Raw genomic sequence first — 20751 nt, 5'->3', positions numbered from 1 at the left:
CCTTGGCAGTCTGGGGACTACAAGTCCCAGGGTGCAATGGACCAAAGGGTCGCTACCTCAAGTCCTGGCCGGCGCGGAGCAGCTCACTCGCGGGCTCGGCCGCTCTAGCAGAGGAGACGCTGAGCGATGCTGGGCGGCTGTCGACGATTCAGGGCGTTCCTGGGAAGCCTGCATGGCGGTCTCCGGGGCCCCACCAGCCGCCGGAGCTTGACTTCTTGCATCGACCGTAAGGCTCGCCCTGGACTGGGGAGGGACAGAGAGATGTCCGGCAGCCGGGCAGGCGTTGGCGAAGGGCCTCGGTCTCCTTAGGATGGTCATCTGGCCGAGAGCTCCCCTAAAATTCGCACCCCTCCCCATTCCGCTCGGTCTTGTCCCGTCACCCCTGGGCCAGCAGCCACCTGTGCCCGGTCACCTCCGAGCGGTCACTCCCGCGCCAGCTGCCACCGGGGCCGGACCCTGCTTTCCTATCTCCTCTCCCTCCTATCTCCCTCCCGCCAGAGCCCCATCCGCAGCAGCCTTTGATGTAAATTTTATCAGGTGCCGGTTCTCTGTTGCAGTTCTTGGTGAAGATTAATTCCTTCGGTGAAGAGAGTGACCTACCTAGTAGCTGGCTTCTTCGTGTGAGCCTGTATTCTGAGAGCTCCTGCAAGAACTCAACAGGCAAAACTTGGAATGAACCAAGGCCAGCGTCCTCTGGTTACACTGTAGATGTAAAGTTTCGCAGGAATTTCAAGCCCCTGTCGCAGAAAACTATTACTCAGTGTACCTTAGACCCAGATTGGAGCTCACGTCTGCCTTTCAAAGGGAAACGGCCCCTTTCACCGTCCAATCTGTGCACACTGTGGCCCAACTGGAAGCCCGTGCCTGAGCTGATCGCACACTGCTCATCCCCAACTGTGAACTAGGAGATTCGCTGACTCTATTCCCCCGGGGAGCATGGGAGCGAAGCCCTGGCCACCTGGCTGCTTGCTCTGCTCATTGCAATGAATTCCAGCTTTTCCCCACCAACCTGATGATTCAAGCTTCCTGTGCTTGGGGGTTCTATAGCAACTCTTCCAGCCAGTTTCGGGGGATGTTCTATAGCATTCCATTCTGTGCTCCTGGGCCAATTCCTCTGTCTCCTGTCTTCTGACCACTGATTGACTCCCCAGGGGGCCACAACCGGCTGGAGCTGAGCTGATCCCAACCCAGGAGCCAGGAGCTTCTTCTGGGTCTCCCACGCGTTTACAGGGTCCCAAGACTTTGGGCTGTCCTCCACTGCTTTTCCAGGCCACAAAGCAGGGAGCTGGATGGGAAGTGGAGCAGCTGGGACATGAATGCGCAATGTGGTCAAGGCTGCCCTGCCACGCCCTGTTTTGCTTCTTAAAATAATCACATTAGGTCATTAAGATGACTTCAAAATGATGGGTGCTGGTTGAGATAGATGAACAGAAGTTGCAGGTGGGGTCGACGTAGCCTGCATTGCTGTGGGCAACAGTTGGAATCCTGGTTGTCTCATTTTCAAATCCAGCTCCCTGCTAATGGGCCTAGGAGAGCAATGGCAGCTGGCTCTGGTACTTAGGTCCCTGCACCCACCACTTGAAAGACCCTGGTGACAGTGCAGGCTCCTGGTGGGTCTGAAAGAACAGTGGAAGATGGCTCAAGTAAGTACTTAGACCCCTGTACCCAGATGGAAGACCCTGGCGACAGCCCTGGCTCCTGGTGGGCCTGGCTCAGCCCACGTGTCTCAGTCATTTGGGGAATAAACCAATAGACAGAACATCTGTCCCTTTACTTCTCTGTCTGTAACTGTGGCTTTCAATTAAATCATTAAAAAGTCTTTTAAAAAAAAAGTTTAGATAGCTGAAGATTTGCTGATATACATAGATTTATAACTTAATGCCTGTAGTTATAAAACACTTTTATTGTTGAAACTCCCATAGGAAAAATAAGTATTATTGCAGTTGGAAAACTGCCAGGGATCATAAAACTGAATGTCTTTAGGCAGTAGGCAAATACGTCATTGTAAATGGCTGGAAGTGCCAGGGGCTTAAGACACTCAAGGAGTGCCAGTTTATGACTTTCCTGTCAATCACCTAAGCAGTGTTTTTCTTCTGAAATTTTTAAAACTGATTTTAAATAAGTGATGCTTTTCTTCATGACAGAATGAGTTCCTTAGGATGACACCAGATCTGTTAAATACACTCAAGTACAGAGTAAAATTCCTTCCCGAAGTAGTGCCCAGCCCTATTACATCTATTAAGGTTTGGTTAACAAAGTCACCTTGACTGATACCAAAACAAAATTCAGCAACAACATGTTCGTGTTCTTAGCATGTAGGTCATCCTTGTGTGAATGAATCTTTTTTTTTTTTTTGGTACAGCCAAACTGTTCTAATACTTTGTTAATTAAAGTACCACAGGAACTTTCTTTCCCCATTGGATTTATTTATTTTTCTTATTCATTAACTACATTGTATTATTTTTTTTAATTATTTATTATTTAACTTCAGTAATTACATTGTATTATGTGACACAGTTACATAGATACTTGGATTCTCCCCACCCCTCCCCACAACCTGCCCCCATGGTGGATTCCTCCACCTTGTTGCATAACCACAGTTCAAGTTCAGTTGAGATCCCCCATTGCAAGCATATACCAAACATAGAGTCCAGCATCTTATAGTCCAGTCAAGTTCCTCGGCTTCTTAGGGAGACTCTGTCTGGTCTGAGGGCAGAACCAGCAGAGTATCATGTGGGAATGAATCTTCGTCTCTGTTACCCCAACACTGTTGTGTGCCATATGCTCAAGGAGTGTTTACACCAGCATTTGGACAAAAATAAACAAATAATGACCTGACCCCACGCCAAAGAACAATGGATTTATCCCTACCAATATTTCTGACTGAAATGATCTGGGCTCCTCAAGGTGGCCTCATGTGCAGTCCCTTCTCTTTATGTCTGGGTCTCGTGCTTTGATGAGAAGACAGCGGTGTTTTCTCCTGGCTCACACAACCAGCCTTCCAGGATACCCAGCTTGGCCTCCGAGCAGCACTCTGCCACCCGCACTGGGTTCTTCCGCCAGAAGGCTCATGTGTGACCCGTAGGTACTGTCCGGTGTGGCCCTAGAGTTTTGTCAGCACCGCAGAGCCTCCGGGCCTCCTGTTCCCGACATAGGTTCTCAGTCTTCACGGCACCAGAGCGCTTCACTGTGCCTCCCAGCACAGGCATGCACTCCTTTCCAAGCAGCAGTACTGAGAGTCAACCAAAGAGCTCACTGCTGTGGACGGACGGGACCTGGGCTGTGCTGGCCCTCAGAACGGGCTGTTGGCCTTTCTGGAAGCTCATCGTGAGTCCCAAAGGGTGTCTGTTTCACAGGCGATTTACTGAGATTGTTTATGGTAGCCTGCTGCTGGGAAGGCTGTATCGCCTTGTGCAGGATTAAAAAATAATACAGGTTTTATGTAGCTAGCTATTTGTAGGTAGCTTTCTCATTCACTCCTGTCTTGCTGTGTATAGTGTTGGAAAAAGTATGTAGAAAGTAAATTGTTTGTCCGTGCCCTCAGATTGGTCAGCTGATGGTATTGTGCATTGATAATAGATATAATTATCTTTTTCCCATTATGCCTTTGACTGAGTCTTTTGTAAGTTTAAAGTTCCAGAAAAATTTCCCCAGTCTAGCTATACTACCTGCCTATCAGTACCGTATCAGTCTGTCAATTTCAGTCTCCTACGCTTTTGGATGTCTAGATCTAGAAATTAATCAAAAAGCCTAAAGCACAACATTAATAATTAAAATAGAAACCCTTTTTTTTTCCTGTTACAATGATTTATTTATTTTTATTTGAAAGGTATAATCAGAGACAGAAAGAGAGTTCTTCCATCTGCTGGTTCATCCCCTAATAGTCACAGTAGCCCAACTTGTTTCTTTTTTTGTTATTATTAATTATTTTGCATTATGTGACAGTTTCATAGGCTCTGGGAATCTCCCCACCCCTCCTCCTCCCCCTCCCCTCCCCCCTGGTGGATTCCTCCACCCTGATGCAGTATTACAGTTCAAATTCAATCAAGATTCTTTCCTTGCAAACATATACCAAGCATAAAATCCAGTTACTTATTGTCCAGATGGGTTGAACAGTTTCTTGGGGAGACCATTTCTGGTCCGAAGTTAGAGCTGGTAGAATATCATCCCAGTCAATTAAGAGTCCCAATATAACATCAACAGCAATTTGTAACATTATGGAATTGACATGGTTTTGAGTAACCAGTATGTTAAAAAAAAAAAAAAAGCAAGTCCTAACCACAACCTATGATTAGCTCATTGACATTTCAATTTTAGTTTATATACAGGACCGGCTGCTATATACCTTAAAATGGCTATAAGGTACCATTCAGCTGTCTCGTGTCTATTTCATTTTAGTATGTAGCCATTTGTTGTGTTGAAGTATAATTTTGCTGATCTTGGCAGATTTTGGGATAATCTAGACTGGCTTGTAACTCTAACAAGATATTTGTCGACATTTAAGGTGCAGAACATTTTTTTTTGGGGGGGGGGGTTGTGCAGGAAAATCCTCAACACCATGGTGAGGAGTAACTAATCTTTGTGTCCCACCCAGCGAGGCATGAGCCAATCCACGCCAGCTCTTTCCTGTCAGATTTCAAGCTGTACTTTCTGTTGTTTGTCTATTTATTTTAGGTTTTTTTAGTTTGTATGATTGTTTGTTTGCTGTGAGGGGTTTTCAAAGCGATCCCGATGGTCACTGCGAGGGAGGGCGGGGGTCCAGAGGTGGGGCCAGGCTCGGACCAGAGAAAGCTCTCCTCCCTGATCCCGAAGGACATTTATTGTTCTTCTGTGTCTGTGGACCGCTCAGGGCTTCTGGCTGTCTTTCCGATGACGTTGGTTTCTGCACGGTAGTGTTTGGACTTCTTCCATCCCCTGTGGAAGCTCCGGTTGGGGGTGGGTGACCTGAGAGTACTCGGCCTCCGAGGGCATCCAATTCCCTGTGGCCTCCTTGGCAGTTGGGATATAGTCCTTGTTGCTCGTATTAATAGTTTGTGGTGAAGATCTGGGAGTCTTCGTGGTTGGGATCCAAGCTTCCTCCTTACCACCTGCTCCACTCTGGAGTGCCCCCCTGCTCCACGCACATGACCTCCTGTTAAGAGGTTGTCAGAATCGCACCCGATTCCCCCCTCATGCATTGGTATAGTAGTTTTATTGTTGTTTAGTGCCGCTTTGAGTCTGTTGTCTATGAATTACCAGATTAGATCTTGATAGGCTATATTGTACTTTTTTTCTCACTCTTTTTATGGTCCTGAAAGATTTCCCTGCACTCCCTCCCCATTACAGGTTAACATAGCGTATTGAGGGTATAGTAGGTAGAAACCCTTTTTTAAGAATTCTGATTTTACTGGGTGAAAACTTAACACTGAATAAGCATTTATTCATGTTTTACCCATAAAAGATTTGTCATCAGTCTAAATTAGCAAACATCTAAAGCTTACCAAATCCACAGTCTTTTTTTTTTTATATGCTCTTTTCCTTAATTGTAAGCCAAAGTATACATATTATGATTGCTCTGTTGATCTTTTAAAATGGAAACATTGATGCAAAGTCAGCTGGAGCCAGGTTTTCACAGATGGAGTAAGAAGATAACCAATACAGAAAGTGGAAGACTTTCCGAAGTAGGGGATGGTTACCATAACTTGAGAATCAGCATGTGTTTGTTACATTTTAAAATGGATTATGAGAAATACAGGCTGTGAAAAAAATGAATAGATAACTGTCTTCAAGCAGCCCAGTTGAGAGTAAAGGAGGATGGAGAAAGTTGGTGGTGTTCGATCTGTCCCAGTTGGTCTGCATACTCTGTGGTCCTGTCTGTATCCCAGCTCTGCCTGCTTGCTCTCACTGTGACCTCCACCTGTATAGGACTCATTTTTCAGTAAATAGGTTTAAAAAAGCCTGAAAAGTCACCAGATAACTACCATGCGTTAAGCTGGGTATATGTGAGAACTTTCTCTTCTTCACAGGGGAAGCTCACTAGTAACAGCTGGTGCCCTTGTCTTGCCGTGGAGGAGCACTCTGGGTGTGAGGAGTGCTCCAGCTGGCCACTCGATTGTGCTTCTTGCTGGCAGTACTCTTCTCTGCTGTCAGTCCTAAAACTGAGTATGTGTACCTCTGCCCGTAGCTTCTGTGGGGCTAAATGAAGAACAGAAAGAATTTCAGAAAGTGGCGTTTGAGTTTGCTACCCGGGAAATGGCTCCAAACATGGCAGAGTGGGACCAGAAGGTAGGCATTTTTTTTTTGTGGCTAAATGTCCTAATAAATGTTGCCTGCAGGGACCCTCATCTTGATTTCCTTATGGTGAGTGTCCGTTCTCTACTCACCAAATTTTATTGCAAGTGAAAGGCGTGGGTATTGGTAATTCCTTTTGTGGAAGGCATCCTGAGCATTTTATAGATACCTTGTTGTATACATTGAACAGGATTTGTACCTACTGAGAAAAAAAAAAAAGCTATAGACTTGTTTGATATCAGAACAACAGTTCTCAGGAAATACGCCTTAACTCATGCCACTGAAAGATGACGGAGAGGCATATTAAATAGAAAATCTACACACTGTCCAAATGCAAGTGTCCCAATCCTCATTGTCTTTTCTGAAGGAAAATCAATCCCTGACTTAGTCATTTAAGATCTTCCCCTGTGTACAGGAGTTGTTTCCGGTGGATATGATGCGGAAGGCAGCGCAGCTGGGCTTTGGGGGAGTCTACGTGCGGACAGATGTTGGGGGATCTGGTCTGTCACGGCTTGATGCCTCTGTCATCTTCGAAGCCTTGGCTACAGGATGTACCAGCACCACAGCCTATCTGAGCATCCACAAGTGAGTGTGCCGACTCGGAAGGCATCCCCATGGGTCGAGTGGGGAAAGCTGGGCCCTTGGGAAAAGATTGCCCCTGGGGAACTAAGACTGTCAAAAATGCACTCCGGGTCAGTCGCTGCCTGTTAGACTTGCTTCTGTTGTCTTGTACTTTGCTGAGAGGATCCGATCGGCCTGCCGGCTTTCTCAGACGAAGGCTGAGCGGGTACCAGCAGACTGCTCCAGTGGTGTGGTAAGGATTCCATTATGAAACCTGTAGTAACCAGAAAGTGAGGAGAAAATACATGGAACTGTGCTTAGTAGGAGTTGCTTTGACCTGGTTGGAGGCAGAGCATCTGGTCTCTAAGCACTACCTGTTATACATGTATATTTTAATCCAGCCCTTCGTTTCCAGTTGAAGCTTCTCAGGACTTGTCCCTACTTTCTCTCCCTGATGCCCTTTGCTCTCTTCCCCCACCCCACCCCGATTTCCATTTTTCCCATCTTTATTTCTGTCAATGTCTTTTCTCCTTCGCATGCCCCATCAGCATGTGTGTCTGGATGATTGATAGCTTTGGAAGTGAGGAGCAGAGGCACAGATTTTGTCCACCGCTCTGTACCATGGAGAAGTTCGCGTCGTATTGCCTCACTGAACCAGGTGGGTTTGCTACACTGTGGGGGACCCCAGGCAGAGAGAGAGAGAGAGAGAGAGAGAGCCAGCTGGGAAAGTCGCCAAGTGCTCTTTCTCACCTGCCAACTCACACAAGCACTGTTTACCAGGCAGCTTTGTCACGGAGTAACACAGCCCCACGACCTGATGCCAAGGACTGAGAAGCCTCCGGTTACAGACTAGAGGCTGAAATCAGGCTGCTGCTATGCTGGGAGATGGGGCAGTGGTCAGAGCAGAAAGCCCTCTGGCCAGGCCGACTCTTAGCTGCTTCCCCGGGAGTGGTCTCCTGAGGAGTGCTGCCTGGACTCTGATAATCTTCTCATTCCCTCTGCTTCAGAAAGTGGGAGTGATGCTGCATCCCTTTCGACTTCCGCTAAACGACAAGGAGATCATTACATCCTCAATGGCTCCAAGGTACCAGCCAACTGCCCTCCCACATCAACTGGGAGATTGTCCCCACCTTCCTCCTGACATCTCCTGGTTCATACTCCCATCAGATGTTTAAGTGTTACATTTCCCTTAATTCACACTCAATTCACTATTTCTCTTTTTTTTTTAAAAAAAAAGATTTATTTATTTTATTTTTATTGGAAAGTCAGATATATAAAGAGGAAGAGAGACAAAGAGGAAGATCTTCCATCCGATGATTCACTCCCCAAGCAGCCACAATGGTGGAGCTGAGCCAGTCCAAAGACAGGAGCTTGGATCCTCTTCCATGTACGGGTCTCCCACACGGGCGCAGGATCCCAAGGCTTTGGGACATTCTTGACTGCTTTCCCAGGCCACAAGCAGGGAGCTGGATGGGAAGTGGAGCTGCCGGGAATTAGAACCAGCACCCATATGGGGTCCTGGTGCATGCAAGACAAAGACATTAGCCGCTAAGCTACCACACCAGGCACACACTCACTATTTCTTTCTCTTCTGATCTGATTCCTGATTCTTTCTTTCTTTTTTCTGTTTTCTTCTTCTTTTTTAATCTCTTCTTCTGATACTCTAATCAACTAAGTCCCCAGTTCCTGAATGACTACAGCTATCTTTTAACTCTCTTCAGGCCCTTTGAGCAAATAAATGTGCCTTTTAGTGTCCTGTTACCCAGAAGACCTCAGTGGTTTTCCCAGACATTAACTATTCCCTGATCCCTTTGTACCCCCTTCTTCACCCCTACAGGCTTTCATCAGTGGTGCTGGTGAATCAGATATCTACGTGGTCATGTGCCGAACAGGAGGACCAGGCCCCAAGGGCATCTCATGTGTAGTTGTTGAGAAGGGGACCCCTGGCCTCAGCTTTGGCAAGAAGGAGAAAAAGGTGAGTAATGACTAGACAAGAAGTAATTCAAATTATGAGACTACCACCTGCTGAGACAACTGTATTTGCTTTTCAAATATTTCTATATTTGAAATTTCAGGAAACAGTTCACATTGGACTTACTAACTTGCCTTTGAGGCAGTTGCTTTTATTGGGCTTTTCAATAGAGGCATATAAAAATAGAATGGGGCATTCTTAAAAAATATTGAGGACCTTTTGGGAAAGGCATAAAGTTAACTCGTAAATTCCATGAACCACCATTTAGTCACCTCTCTTACCCCCAATTCTGTCCTCTCTTACCTTGTATTACTCTGTGTGTGTGTGTACATGCGCGTATGCGTGCACACATGCGCCCCTTTTATCCCAGTAAAGATCAAGATCTCGTGTTGACCAGAAGTCTTACAAATAAGAAGCATATAGGTCACATTTCCTGTTTCAATAAAAAATCAGGTCGACTCATTGGAGGTGGCTGTGGATATTTCAGTTATATAAGAAAGATGATGTTTCTGAAGATACTTTAAAAAGTCAGGGATGCCTGAAGATGAGCTAGCGCCATAGCCGGACTGTGAACAGCAGGTCCGCCGTGGTACAGCCATAGTTGGGAATCAGAAGGTATCGATGCCCACTGTGTAACTTGATTAGAGCTGTCGTATAGTTTTAATGTTGTTAATTGTTAGGACTTTGGGGCAATAAAATGATTCCTAAATAAGCTTCTCCATCACAACTCTTGTATCTGCCCGTTTCGCTGCATGATCTTTCCTGATGATTTGTGGCTGCCAAGGAGTTAGCAGTTAGGGCCTGTTTTGTAGAATAGCTGACATTTATCAGGTACTTTCTGTGTGCAGAGCCTCCTGTATTTGGATTCCTGGGGAAACAAAGTTTTGAAAGTTACTGTTAGCATTGTTTGTTTCTTGGTCTGTACGCAATGCCCATGGGTCTTCAAACTCTCACGCTTGCTTTTCTGACACCTCACTAAGTTCTCCATCCTCAGTTTCCATCAAAATCTACCCTGAGTAAGGCCACCGGAGGCCTCCCTGATCTTGCTGTCTCTTGCGCTCCAGTAGCCTCTACCACAGTTTGAAAGCTGCCAACCCTCACCTGTGTCGAGGTTATCTGTGTTCTTCTATCTCCCTGGCTGGAATTTAAATACCTAAAGGCAAGAGTGCATCACAGTAACCAAATAGATAAAGCACAAAGCAGGGGAGATTGCAAAACATGTTTTTTCATCTACATAAGCACTCTCTAATTTTTGAAAGATTTATTTATTTATTTGAGAAGCAGAGAAACTGAGCTTTTGCCTGTTGATTCATTCCCTAAATGGCTGCATTAGTCAGGGCTGGCTTAGGCTGGACCAGCAGCCTGAGACTGCTGCTGCTTCTCCTAAGTAGGTTATGGGCTCAAGCATCAAACTGTGTTCTGCTGCTCCCTCTGGCATGTTAACAAGGAATTGGATTGGAAGTGGAACAGCTGGCACTTAATCCAGTGTCCCAATGAGATGTCAACATAGCGAGTGGTGGCTTAACCGACCTTGCCCCAAATCCAGCTGTCTCTATTTCCAGAGCAGTAGGAATATATAGTATATAGTATATAGTATATAGTATATAGAATAGATAATTAAAGGATTTCTTCATCCTAGGAATATCTGTGTGGGATTGTAAGGTACATACTGATTTATGTAACCTGGCATAATTTTCCAGGATCAAGTTGAACTGGTTCAGGTGTTTGTGTTTATTAAGATACTGGTGTGCTAGTGACAGATCTACTGAAAAGCACTTCCCTAAGAGTGCTCCTTTCATCTAACTGTATATGTCCTTTCATTTTGGTTATTGTATTTTTTTTAAATTATTAGCTCTGTTTGATATATTGTTGATTGTATGGAAAATGGTGAAGGACATCTCTCCATTTGTTAGACAACCAGCAAGTGCCCCCTGTGTGCCAAGCGCCCCTCTAAGTCATAGGAATGAAGCAGCGAAACAAAACAGACATGCTGCACACTAAATGTAGATTCTACACCTTTAGTAAGCAGCATACAGATAAGGTGGCTTCCTTTTGGTACTAAGTGTTGGGATGATGGGATTCTCATTGAGTAGGAGCTTACTTAGATAATGATGTTCTCTCTGAGGCCATGACTTTCTTTCTTTTTTTTTTTAAGATTTATTAATTTTTATTGGAAAGGCAGGTCTGTACAGAGGGAGACAAACAGAAAGATCTTCTGTCTACTGGTCCACTCCCTAAATGGCCACAATGGCCAGAGCTGAACTGATCTAAAGCCAGAAGCCAAGAGCCTCTTCTGGATCTCCCACATGGGTACAGGGTCCCAAGGCTTTGGGGCCTCTTCTACTGCTTTCCCAGGCCACAAGCAGGGAGCTGGATGGCAAGTGGAACAGCTGGGACACAAACCAGCACCGTACGGTGTCTTGGCACTTGAAGGGCAAGGATTAGCCAATCGAGCTATTGCACCAGGCCGGAGGCCATGAGATTTGAAGTGAGGTTCAAGGTGTCAGAAGAAGGGAAACAAGGAGCAGGGGTGGGAATAAGTTTAGCATGTAGAAAAAAGCAAAACAGTGCAGTATGGCTGGAGTGTAGGAGGTAGTGAGCAAGGCAGGGAATGGTGTGGGATGGTACTGGACAAGAGAAGTCTTGCATGTCAGAGGGAGGAGGCATTAATTTCTTCTTGGTTGATGTGGCTGTTCTAGCAGCCTGAGCAGCTGGACTTTGTCCCACTCTCTGCTCCTGTCAGTCTACCCCCAAGCACGTGCTTTGACATGGCATATGAAACACAGTACGTTGCTGAGAGCATTCACCCTTCATTTTTACACTGTCTTTATGGCAAAATAACGAGGACTTGCTTTAACTTGTGTTTAATTATTTTGTATTGAAGTGAGTTTTATCATGGAAAGGTTGGAAGTGAAGAGGGCTCACTGATCATTTGTAGAATATGGGACAAGACTGGCGGTGGGAAAGGGCCTGAGCAGTAGTGGTTCGGGTGTGCAGGTCTTCTGCTGGGTGGGCAAGGCCATCTGCCCATCCTGGCTGCTGCTCTCTGGGGCTCCAGCTGCATCAGGGAGTAATTCTGTCTGGTTGGGGGGAGGAGTAGATGATTTCACAACACAGGGTCAAAGGGCAGATGCACTCTTGCCTTTAGGTATTTAAATTCGAGAAGGTTCTTGATTTTCATTTCTTCAGCTACACATTAGTCGTTTAATAGCATGTTACTTAACTTCTTGGTGTTGTTAATTTATTTTTTCTCCCTGATGTTGATTTTGTTTTGTGGCTCTTCATTTAAGGGGATGTATAGTAGCTGTGTAATGGAGACTGTCATATCTAGTAACATGTCGTTTAACTTCATGACATTGTAAATTTCCATTTTTTTTTCTATTGTTGATTTTGTATTATGACTTTTCATTTGAGGGGATGTACAGTAGCTGTGAAATGGAGACTAACATCCAGATGTGAGGATGCAGTGTAGTATGCATTTCTGCTTCCAGACAAAGATGGACTTACAATGAAACTGTTTACTATATCTTGACAATAGGATTCTGGACTCTCTGCCATTGTCCATGCCCGCAGTGATGGACATATGACTGTGTATGAAGAACTATATGTTAGTAATGATATAGAGGAACTAGGTGGGGGGGAGGGAATAGGGGAGGGGATAAGGGAATATGGAGCTGTATCATAAAATGATAAGCAATAATAATGAAATGTAAATAAATAAATAAATAAAATCCTACACAATAAAAAAAAATAAATAAATAAATCCCAGCCAGGGAGATAGAAGAACACAGATAACCTCGACACAGGTGAGGGTTGGCAGCTTTCAAACTGTGGTAGAGGCTACTGGAGCGCAAGAGACAGCAAGATCAGGGAGGCCTCCGGTGGCCTTACTCAGGGTAGATTTTGATGGAAACTGAGGATGGAGAACTTAGTGAGGTGTCAGAAAAGCAAGTGCGAGGGTTTGAAGACCCATTGTGCACAGACCAGCTACTATAGTTGATAACACACACAGGATGATGAATATAAGACCGGGCCCACAAGCTGAGAGACCTGAAGTACAAGGTTTATGAATGGATTTTATTCTGTCCAGGAAAGAGAGCTGTTAAATGTCGTAAGGAAATGAGATGAGAGCAGTGGTGCTGGAGCTGGAAGGAAACAGGAAGACTATATAGTTTGTGGTTTTCACACTTGCCTCATTGATCCCGAGAGTTCTGTGAAGGCCAAGGGTGCCTGGAGGAAGAGCTGACGAGGATCAGGAAGTGAGGACCTTCATGTGCTTATATAGGGAAGAAGCGAACGCACCTGTTGCAAGAGGCAGGCTTTGCTGGCTCTCTTGCCCAGCTCCCCGAAAGGAACTTGACCGCAAAGTCGGGTGATTTGCCCCAAACTACAGATACATAGTTGTGCACATCAGGTAGGGGGAGTCAACGTTTCTTTGAGCCTGTGACTGGCACATGAGGGATGTCCTAGTAAACCAGCTCGCTGGAAAAATCAATCAATAAATATAGAATTAAAAAATATATCAATAAGTCAATCATGCATTCATAGTTTGCCAGTTCCTGTGGCATAGTCTCCCTGTGGCTGACTGCAGGCAGCCCTTGTGATGTGACGCAATGCAGAACTAGGAAGAGAGCTGCCACCAGCACAGCTGTGATTTCTGCAGCCATGCGCTACAATAGTGTCTCCAGTGCGTTTGCCTCAGCTGGGATCAGCACAGACCTTTAGAAACCTGCGGCTTTCAGAAGGGCAAGTGTTGCTGTTGTGAAGGGTGTGAAGGCCTGTTAAAGTAAATTAAGTTCCTCTAAATCATCCTCATATTGTCTTTGTTCTTAGAAAAAGTTACGCTCACAGACTGCCCCAAACCCACAGGCAATCGGGAGCAGTATTTGTGGATAGTTAGTCTGGTAGGCCAGACCTTAGAAAATTGGTCCTCTTCATGTGGCAAAATATACTGAGTTGAAACAGTCACATCTTTGTGAGTACTGACAAGTCCTTAAATCTGAAGTTTTCCTTTACTCCTAACACCCCACATTTTAAGTTCTTGTGGGTCCAAGTGTCAGGATACTGGATGCAGTGCTTCACAGGCTTGTCCCCAGGGACGGCCACCCTGCCCAGAGGATTGTTGGGCAGCCACCCAGTCCCTGATTTTTGCCAGGTGGGGTGGAACTCCCAGCCAACCCGAGCTGTGATCTTCGAAGACTGTGCTGTCCCCGTGGCCAATAGAATTGGGAGCGAGGGACAGGGCTTCCTCATTGCCATGAAAGGACTGAATGGAGGGAGGATCAACGTTGGTGAGGATGTGCATGGGTGTGGCGGGAGGTGGAGGGCTGGGTCAGCCAGCACTGGCAGGCCGGCTCACATGAATGTTGTCCTCTCCCCCTTCAGCTTCCTGCTCTCTGGGAGCAGCTCATGCTTCGTTTGTGCTTGCCCGAGACCACCTCAATGTCCGGAAGCAGTTTGGAACCTTTCTGGCTAATAACCAGGTAATGTGCCAGCTGTCGGCCTTTGCTTCCCACTTGTTAGAGCTGCTCCCTTTTGTAAAACCTGCCACTGTCTTACCTGTAATTTGTGCTGTATTTCCATCCGTGATCTTTGTCAGGAGGAAATAATATAAAAGTGCAGGGCAAGGGAAGTGGACTTGGAACGTAGGAGGCAGGCAGTTTTACTGGTAGAGGAGTCAGAGCCTTGGGCCTCTCAGAAAAGCTACCTCATTAGATCAAGTGCTGGCCTAAGCCCCTCTGTTGTGTCTGGTTTTGTTCTTCCCTTTGCTGCAGTACTTACAGTTCCAACTGGCTGACATGGCGACGAGGCTGGTGGCCTCGCGGCTGATGATCCGCAACGCGGCAGTGGCTCTGCAGGAGGAGCGGGAGGATGCCGTGGTCCTGTGCTCCATGGCCAAGCTCTTTGCTACAGATGAGTGCTTTGCTGTAAGTGAAAAGGCCTTTCACTCTACTCGCAAGGCCAGTGAGCAGCTAGGGGACCCAAGAAGGTAAAAAGGTACAAGCCTACTTTGGACCCCAGCCCTCCCAGTATGCTGCAGGGAACATCCCTGGAGAGCTTAAAATCTGTTAGGTCCCGTCATCCTAGTTATAGGACATCCATAGACTTGCATAGAGCAATATATTTATCGCTTTCGGTTTACTGAAATAAATGTCATTGAAACATTTGCGGAATTGAAAACTTTGGCCTTAATGGCCCAAGTATGTGACTTAGGTTGTGAGAGGCCTGCAGGGCCTTGGCTAGCTGGTTATTTAGCCTGATCTGGGCCATTTCACACTTCCTAATGTCAATCACTTGACTGTGTTTCTGGAAGGCTCAGAGCAGCCCAGTGCCTCTTGCCCACGTTCAGTATGGTCCAAGGTTGTCAGGGGCAAAGCCTCCTGCACAGTGAAGCTGCATGGCCTCCTGGTGGCACCTAGGCATCCTGTAGTCGCAGTGGGTGGTGTGGACTCTGCCTCCCCAGCAGGTGGTAGGAAAGGTAGCAGTCTGAGCTACCTGTCTGGGGGAATGGACTAGTTTGGCAGGTGACTAACCCTTGCTGTCCCTGTCATGCGGAGTGTGCAGAGCTGGTCTTTAGGCTTGGCTGATTGTCGGCTGTACTTCCTCATCAGATTACACTGGACACTAGACTGGGGACTCTGGGAAGGAGTGAAGCCTCTTGTTCCATGTCCTACCCAGAATCAAAGACGCTTTTTCCTTGTTCCCCTGCAGATCTGTAACCGGGCTTTACAGATGCACGGAGGCTACGGCTACCTGAAGGATTATGCCGTCCAGCAGTATGTACGAGACTCCAGGGTCCACCAAATTCTAGAAGGTGAAAGGGGTCGAGGGTTCTTCTCTTTCCTCCAGCATGGTGTCAGGATCAGTGTGCTTGCCCCAGCATGTCTGTCCTCGGAGTCCCATCAGGTACTCCCTCTTTTCCCTTCTCCCACCCTGTGCTGGAACGACCTGGGGCTGCATTAGCAAGAACACTGTCCTGAAAGACGGACTACTGGGGTAAGGCACTGAATCACACTCCGCAACTTTGAGAGAAGGCTCCAAGGAGGTTGAAACTTGCAGCAATCGTTGTTGCTTACTGTGAAGTGTCTGGTTGGTCCTCAGGGATCCCAGAATGTCTGTGACAGATATCAGGCAGCATGGTCACCAGCAGGCAGCCACAAAGTGATTGTCAGCCAGACGGTCTGAAAGATAAACATGTCGGTGCTGCCAATGGAGTCATCCTATGTGGGTAGCTTCTTGGTAGTACAGATACTCTGCTTGGGACATGTCAGCCACTGGCATCAGACTCGGTCAGAGTGTGATCTACCCCACTGCCTACAACATGAACTTACTGAGCATGCACCCACGGCGGGAGGTAGCAGGAACTGTTCCACTACGGGAAAAGCAGCTGTGTGAAGGCCTCTGTAGTTGACTGAAGTGATGCAGGGCCGCTTTCACAGGGGTGGGAGAGGAGCCTTTTGCAAAGCCTCAAGCATGACTTGGTTTTGTCCTCAAACCTGACCTTGTTGTGAAGGTATCTGTAGGACAGTTCCTGACCCCCGTACCTGGGGTCTGGCTGGGGCTCAGTAGTGGGAGTCACTAGCAGGTTTTCCAGCAAGGCTGTGCGCTTCCATGGGCAGCGCACTTAGAGAGCCACCTCTTTGGTGTGAAGTCTGAATCCTAGACTTCTCCAGAGCCGCTGCCGTATGCCACAGACCTGCTCCCTGTGCTGTGCTTGGGAGGTCAGCCACTAGTGCTCAGACCCCATTGTTGCTATTGCTCTTGCAGTTATTCTGTCAGCTTTCTTGAGTTTGAGGAAATGCACCTTCATTCTAACTCTTTTGATCCTGCTGTCCTCAGTGGGAAAATTTATTTCAGGTCGTGCTCTCATCCACTTGTAAAAAAAATGTGGGAACAGGTCACTTTGTCACTTCGTCGCACCATGGGCTTACCTGTTGGATAAATCTGTTATTTTACGTTTGGCTTATTTGAGATTGTCTGATTATTCATTTCTAGTAAAGGGCATTGTTAAACTTGAAGCAAACAATTGATCCCCTCCTTCAAGGGAAAATGTTTTATTCTTTAAATCACTGAATAACCGAATTCCTTGTTGAAAAATTATATAGAAAGTCAAAGAAAATAAATTGGTCATATTTCTACATGCAGAATTAATATTTCATTATATTCCCCTTTGATTTTTTCTATGCCTTTGTAGGTGCATTTTACAAAATTATAGTTCTTTTACAGCCTACCTTTTAATATAAGCATTTTACCATCAGCAGAGCTTGTTTTTTTAAGTAAATATTGTTCCTCATTTCCATTAAGCTTCTAAAAATTCAAAGACAGTCAGTATTCAAAATTCCAAATAATCTTAGCCCTTGGTACTAGCTGTGCAGATATAGGATGTTCTGTAACCCACAAATTTGGAGTAGTCGCCTGGTTGCTTCTTCTGCCATGTTTTACACCTGATTTGGAAGCCTCTTTGCCTAGTATTTCCCTTGAGGCGCTTTCTCATTTTTGTTTTCTGTACTTTAGAGGAAAATCTATGAAAGCCCCTTCCTCCCAAGGATAAAAGCAGTAGCTTCGGTTTAAATCCACAGCCAGTGTGAGTGAGACAGGCATAGAGCAGTCAGGTCAGAGCTTCAGGGAGCTCTCAGACCAACCTTTCCTTCTTCTCCCCCTGCAGGCAGCAACGAAGTGATGAGGATCCTGATTTCCCGCAGCCTGCTGCAGGAGTAGCACTCCCTGCGGGACAGTGAGCATGCGCTTTTCTGGGCAGCTGCAGTCAGCACCGAGCAGTACCTGCTGGGCTCCATGCTGCTCCGTGCTGCTGTGCTGGCTGGATCGTGGGCTGGATGGAAGGAATGGGCTATTCCAAAGGGAATCTGCACTGCCTACTCAGACCCATGTTGACTCTGACAACAGCAGAGTCCTCAGTGGAAATGGGAAGATGACCCTGATAAGAAAGCACTTACTTTGATGTCCTAGTGCTGGAAAGGCAGACAGCGAAGTTTCCTTGTCCAACCAGAGTCCTTTCTTGGATCTCCACTGTCTTGATTCGTCTGCAACCTGCTGGTTCTTACTCTAGGGGCCGTTGAGGCTTCTTGTGTTTATAGAGCCAAACATATGGGAGGGGAAATGGAGAGAAAATACCTGTGTGCCTGCTTTGCTTCTTGTAGCACAGCTGCAGAGACAGAAGGCTGGTGCGGCTCGCTGCTCTGCACGCATGTCATGACGTGATGAACAGCTGGGAGACAGCTCCAAGCCTGGCATGTACACCTAATATCAAGGGCTGAGATTCTTGGGAATTTTGAATACTTTGGCACTTTGAGAAGCCTGTGGTCTAGGAATGGAATTCCATAAGCCTTTCTCATAAAAGGAGTATCTTCTGAGCTTTGGGGTTGCTCTTTATTAATGTTTTTAATCACCATCTTGTTAAATAAAATCTACCCCTTTCTATACTGTGTCTCTGGTCTTACTAAAGTTTGTTTTTCTTTATGCTTCTGCTTAGGCATTTACAATTTGATTACTGGATTAAACATATAACTAGATTTTGGAGTAATCAGAAATCTTCCCTTGACCAATCTCATCCCTTGTATTATGAATGGATTTGGAAACGAAACATCATGATGCAGGTAGTATTCAAAGATGGAAAATTTCTGGGAAACATGGTTGTAAATGATCATGACATTTCTCTGTTCACTCAGCTCTAGGAAAAAATATATAGCCATAGTAATATTTCCTTCTACAGAAAGAACTGGATTGGAGACTTCTAGGAGAGCAGTGCGTGTGTCAAAAGTTGAAGATGTGTTTTGGCCACCCAGGGCCTTATTTAACGGAGGAACTAAGTCACAACCATACTGCCAGGTAGCTGATACCAAAAGCATGACCAGGCAAAAGGGTACATACAGGAGATAAGAATTTATTTTATTTTTATTGGAAAGTCATATATAGGGACAAGGACACAGAGAGAGAAATAGCTTTCGTCCGTTGATTCACTCCCCACGCAGTCACACCAGCCAGAGCTGAGCCAATCAGAAACCTGGAGCCAGGAGCCTCTTCCAGGTCTCCCACGCGGGTGCAGGGTCCCAAGGTTTGGGCCATCCTCAACTGCTTTCCCAGGCCACAAGCAGGGAGCTGGATGTGAAGTGGAGCTGCCAGGATTAGAATCGGCGCCCGTATGGGATCCTGGCACGTTCAAGTTGAGGACTTTAACTGCTAGGCTACCACACCAGATCCAATGTATACATTTTTTTTTAAAGATTTATTTATTTTATTACAAAATCAGATATACAGAGAGGAGGAGAGACAGAGAGGAAAATCTTCCATCTGATGATTCACTCCCCAAGTGAGCCTCAATGGGCCGGTGCGCGCCAATCCGAAGCCGGGAACCAGGAATCTCTTCCGGGTCTCCCACACGGGTGCAGGCTCCCAAAGCTTTGGGCCGTCCTCGACTGCTTTCCCAGGCCACAAGCAGGGAGCTGGATGGGAAGTGGAGCTACCGGGATTAGAACCGGCGCCCATACTGAAAACAGAACCAACCCAGCAATTGCAACCACCAGCTGATCGTGGTGATGGACTGTGCCGGGCCCTGTGCTTGCTAGAACATGAAGAAACTAGTCTGGGAATACCTCAAAGTTTCTTTGGAGATCTCCCTAATCGAACTGCTGGACTCAGAACTCTAATCAAGAAAAGACAGAAGACAGAGCAGATCAATCATTCATCTCAGCTATATGTTGGCAGCGATATATGGGGCAAACGGAGACTTTATGATGGACCATATCAATCAGTGGACGACCTCATCGAGCGAAACTGGCAGCGATTCATAACTGGAGAACTATTAACACCACTCGAGCACATATCTCAGAGCATGCCCCACATCCGGGACTCGGGGTGGGCGGGAAACCGGGTGGGGCTTCCCCCTCAATATCCCCCTTTACCTCAGATACAAGATGGAAACAATGTGGACATAATAGTATTACCCACTTCCCTATACCCCCTGAACCTTTTTTTTTTTTCTTTTCTTTTTCTTTCTTTAACTGTAATTAACTATGTAAAGATTGTCAACAACACAATAAAATAGATTATAAAAAAAAAAAAAAAAAAGAACCGGCGCCCATATGGGCTCCCGGGGCTTTCAAGGCAAGGACTTTAGCCGCTAGGCCACACCGCCGGGCCCCAATGTATACATTTTTAATGAGAATCCAGAGTCCGTTTCAAACAGCAGAGAACCAGCAATAGAAAAGGTGAGGGTTTGTGCGGGAGCCGTTTATTATGGTTTTGGGGTGGCCTACAACAACAAGAAAATACAAGTTGACTCTCAATGGAGAGTTACGAAAGCCAAGGGTAGGGTTTTATTTGCTCAGCAGTAGATAGTTATGGAAGGTTTTTAGTGAAGAAGCTATGAAGAGGTTAATCTGTTTCCAAGAACATTCTGGAATGTATATGTGGGATGAGAATAACTGGGTAAGAGGTAGAAGGATTTTTTGAAATAGTCAACAGGGTTGGTGCTGTGGTGTAAAAAGCATCACCTGTTACATTGGCATCCCATCTGTGGATTGGTTCCCGTCCAGCCCAGAAGTGGCTCCCTTCAGTCAGGCCCAGCTCTGGCTGCCGTGGCCAACTGGAGAGGAACCAGTGGGTGAAAGTCCTCTCTCTACCACTTCCTTTTGTCTGCTTTCCACCGTAGTGTAATTCTGACTTTCAAATAAATGAATGTATGTATATATGTGTGTGTGTGTGTGTATGTATATGTATGTATTTTTTTAAAGATTTATTTATTTTTATTACAAAGTCAGATGTACAGAGAGGAGGAGAGACAGAGAGGAAGATCTTCCATCCAATGATTCACTCCCCAAGTGACCGCAACGGTCGGTGCGTGCCGATCCAAACCCGGGAACCAGGAACTTCTTTCTGGGTCTCCCATGCGGGCGCAGGGTCCCAAATCCTTGGGCCGTCCTCGACTGCTT

General features: G+C 46.2%; 1 protein-coding gene across 1 annotated transcript; it reads left to right on the top strand.

The window, feature by feature from the left end:
* The first annotated feature begins 23 nt into the window (after positions 1-23).
* Positions 24-17606, top strand: ACAD8 (acyl-CoA dehydrogenase family member 8). Its single transcript, XM_004593303.3, has 11 exons — positions 24-226; positions 6164-6264; positions 6686-6855; positions 7380-7489; positions 7839-7915; positions 8669-8806; positions 13959-14094; positions 14189-14286; positions 14578-14730; positions 15515-15617; positions 17469-17606. The coding sequence occupies exons 1-11, from the start codon at positions 127-129 to the stop codon at positions 17519-17521; spliced, it is 1239 nt and encodes a 412-aa protein (XP_004593360.2). The 5' UTR covers positions 24-126; the 3' UTR covers positions 17522-17606.
* The last annotated feature ends 3145 nt before the right edge of the window (positions 17607-20751 follow it).

This window comes from Ochotona princeps, chromosome 4, assembly GCF_030435755.1.
Source record: "Ochotona princeps isolate mOchPri1 chromosome 4, mOchPri1.hap1, whole genome shotgun sequence".
Lineage (NCBI taxonomy): Eukaryota > Metazoa > Chordata > Mammalia > Lagomorpha > Ochotonidae > Ochotona > Ochotona princeps.
This window is presented reverse-complemented; position numbering and strand designations above follow the sequence as displayed.

Excerpts from the sequence above, each read along its gene's own strand:
- ACAD8 (XM_004593303.3), top strand. The coding sequence starts at position 127 with ATGCTGGGCGGCTGTCGACGATTCAGGGCGTTCCTGGGAAGCCTGCAT. Across the intron at positions 6,856-7,379 it reads GCCTATCTGAGCATCCACAA|CATGTGTGTCTGGATGATTG; the intron begins GTGAGTGTGCCG and ends ATGCCCCATCAG. Across the intron at positions 15,618-17,468 it reads GGTCCACCAAATTCTAGAAG|GCAGCAACGAAGTGATGAGG; the intron begins GTGAAAGGGGTC and ends CTCCCCCTGCAG.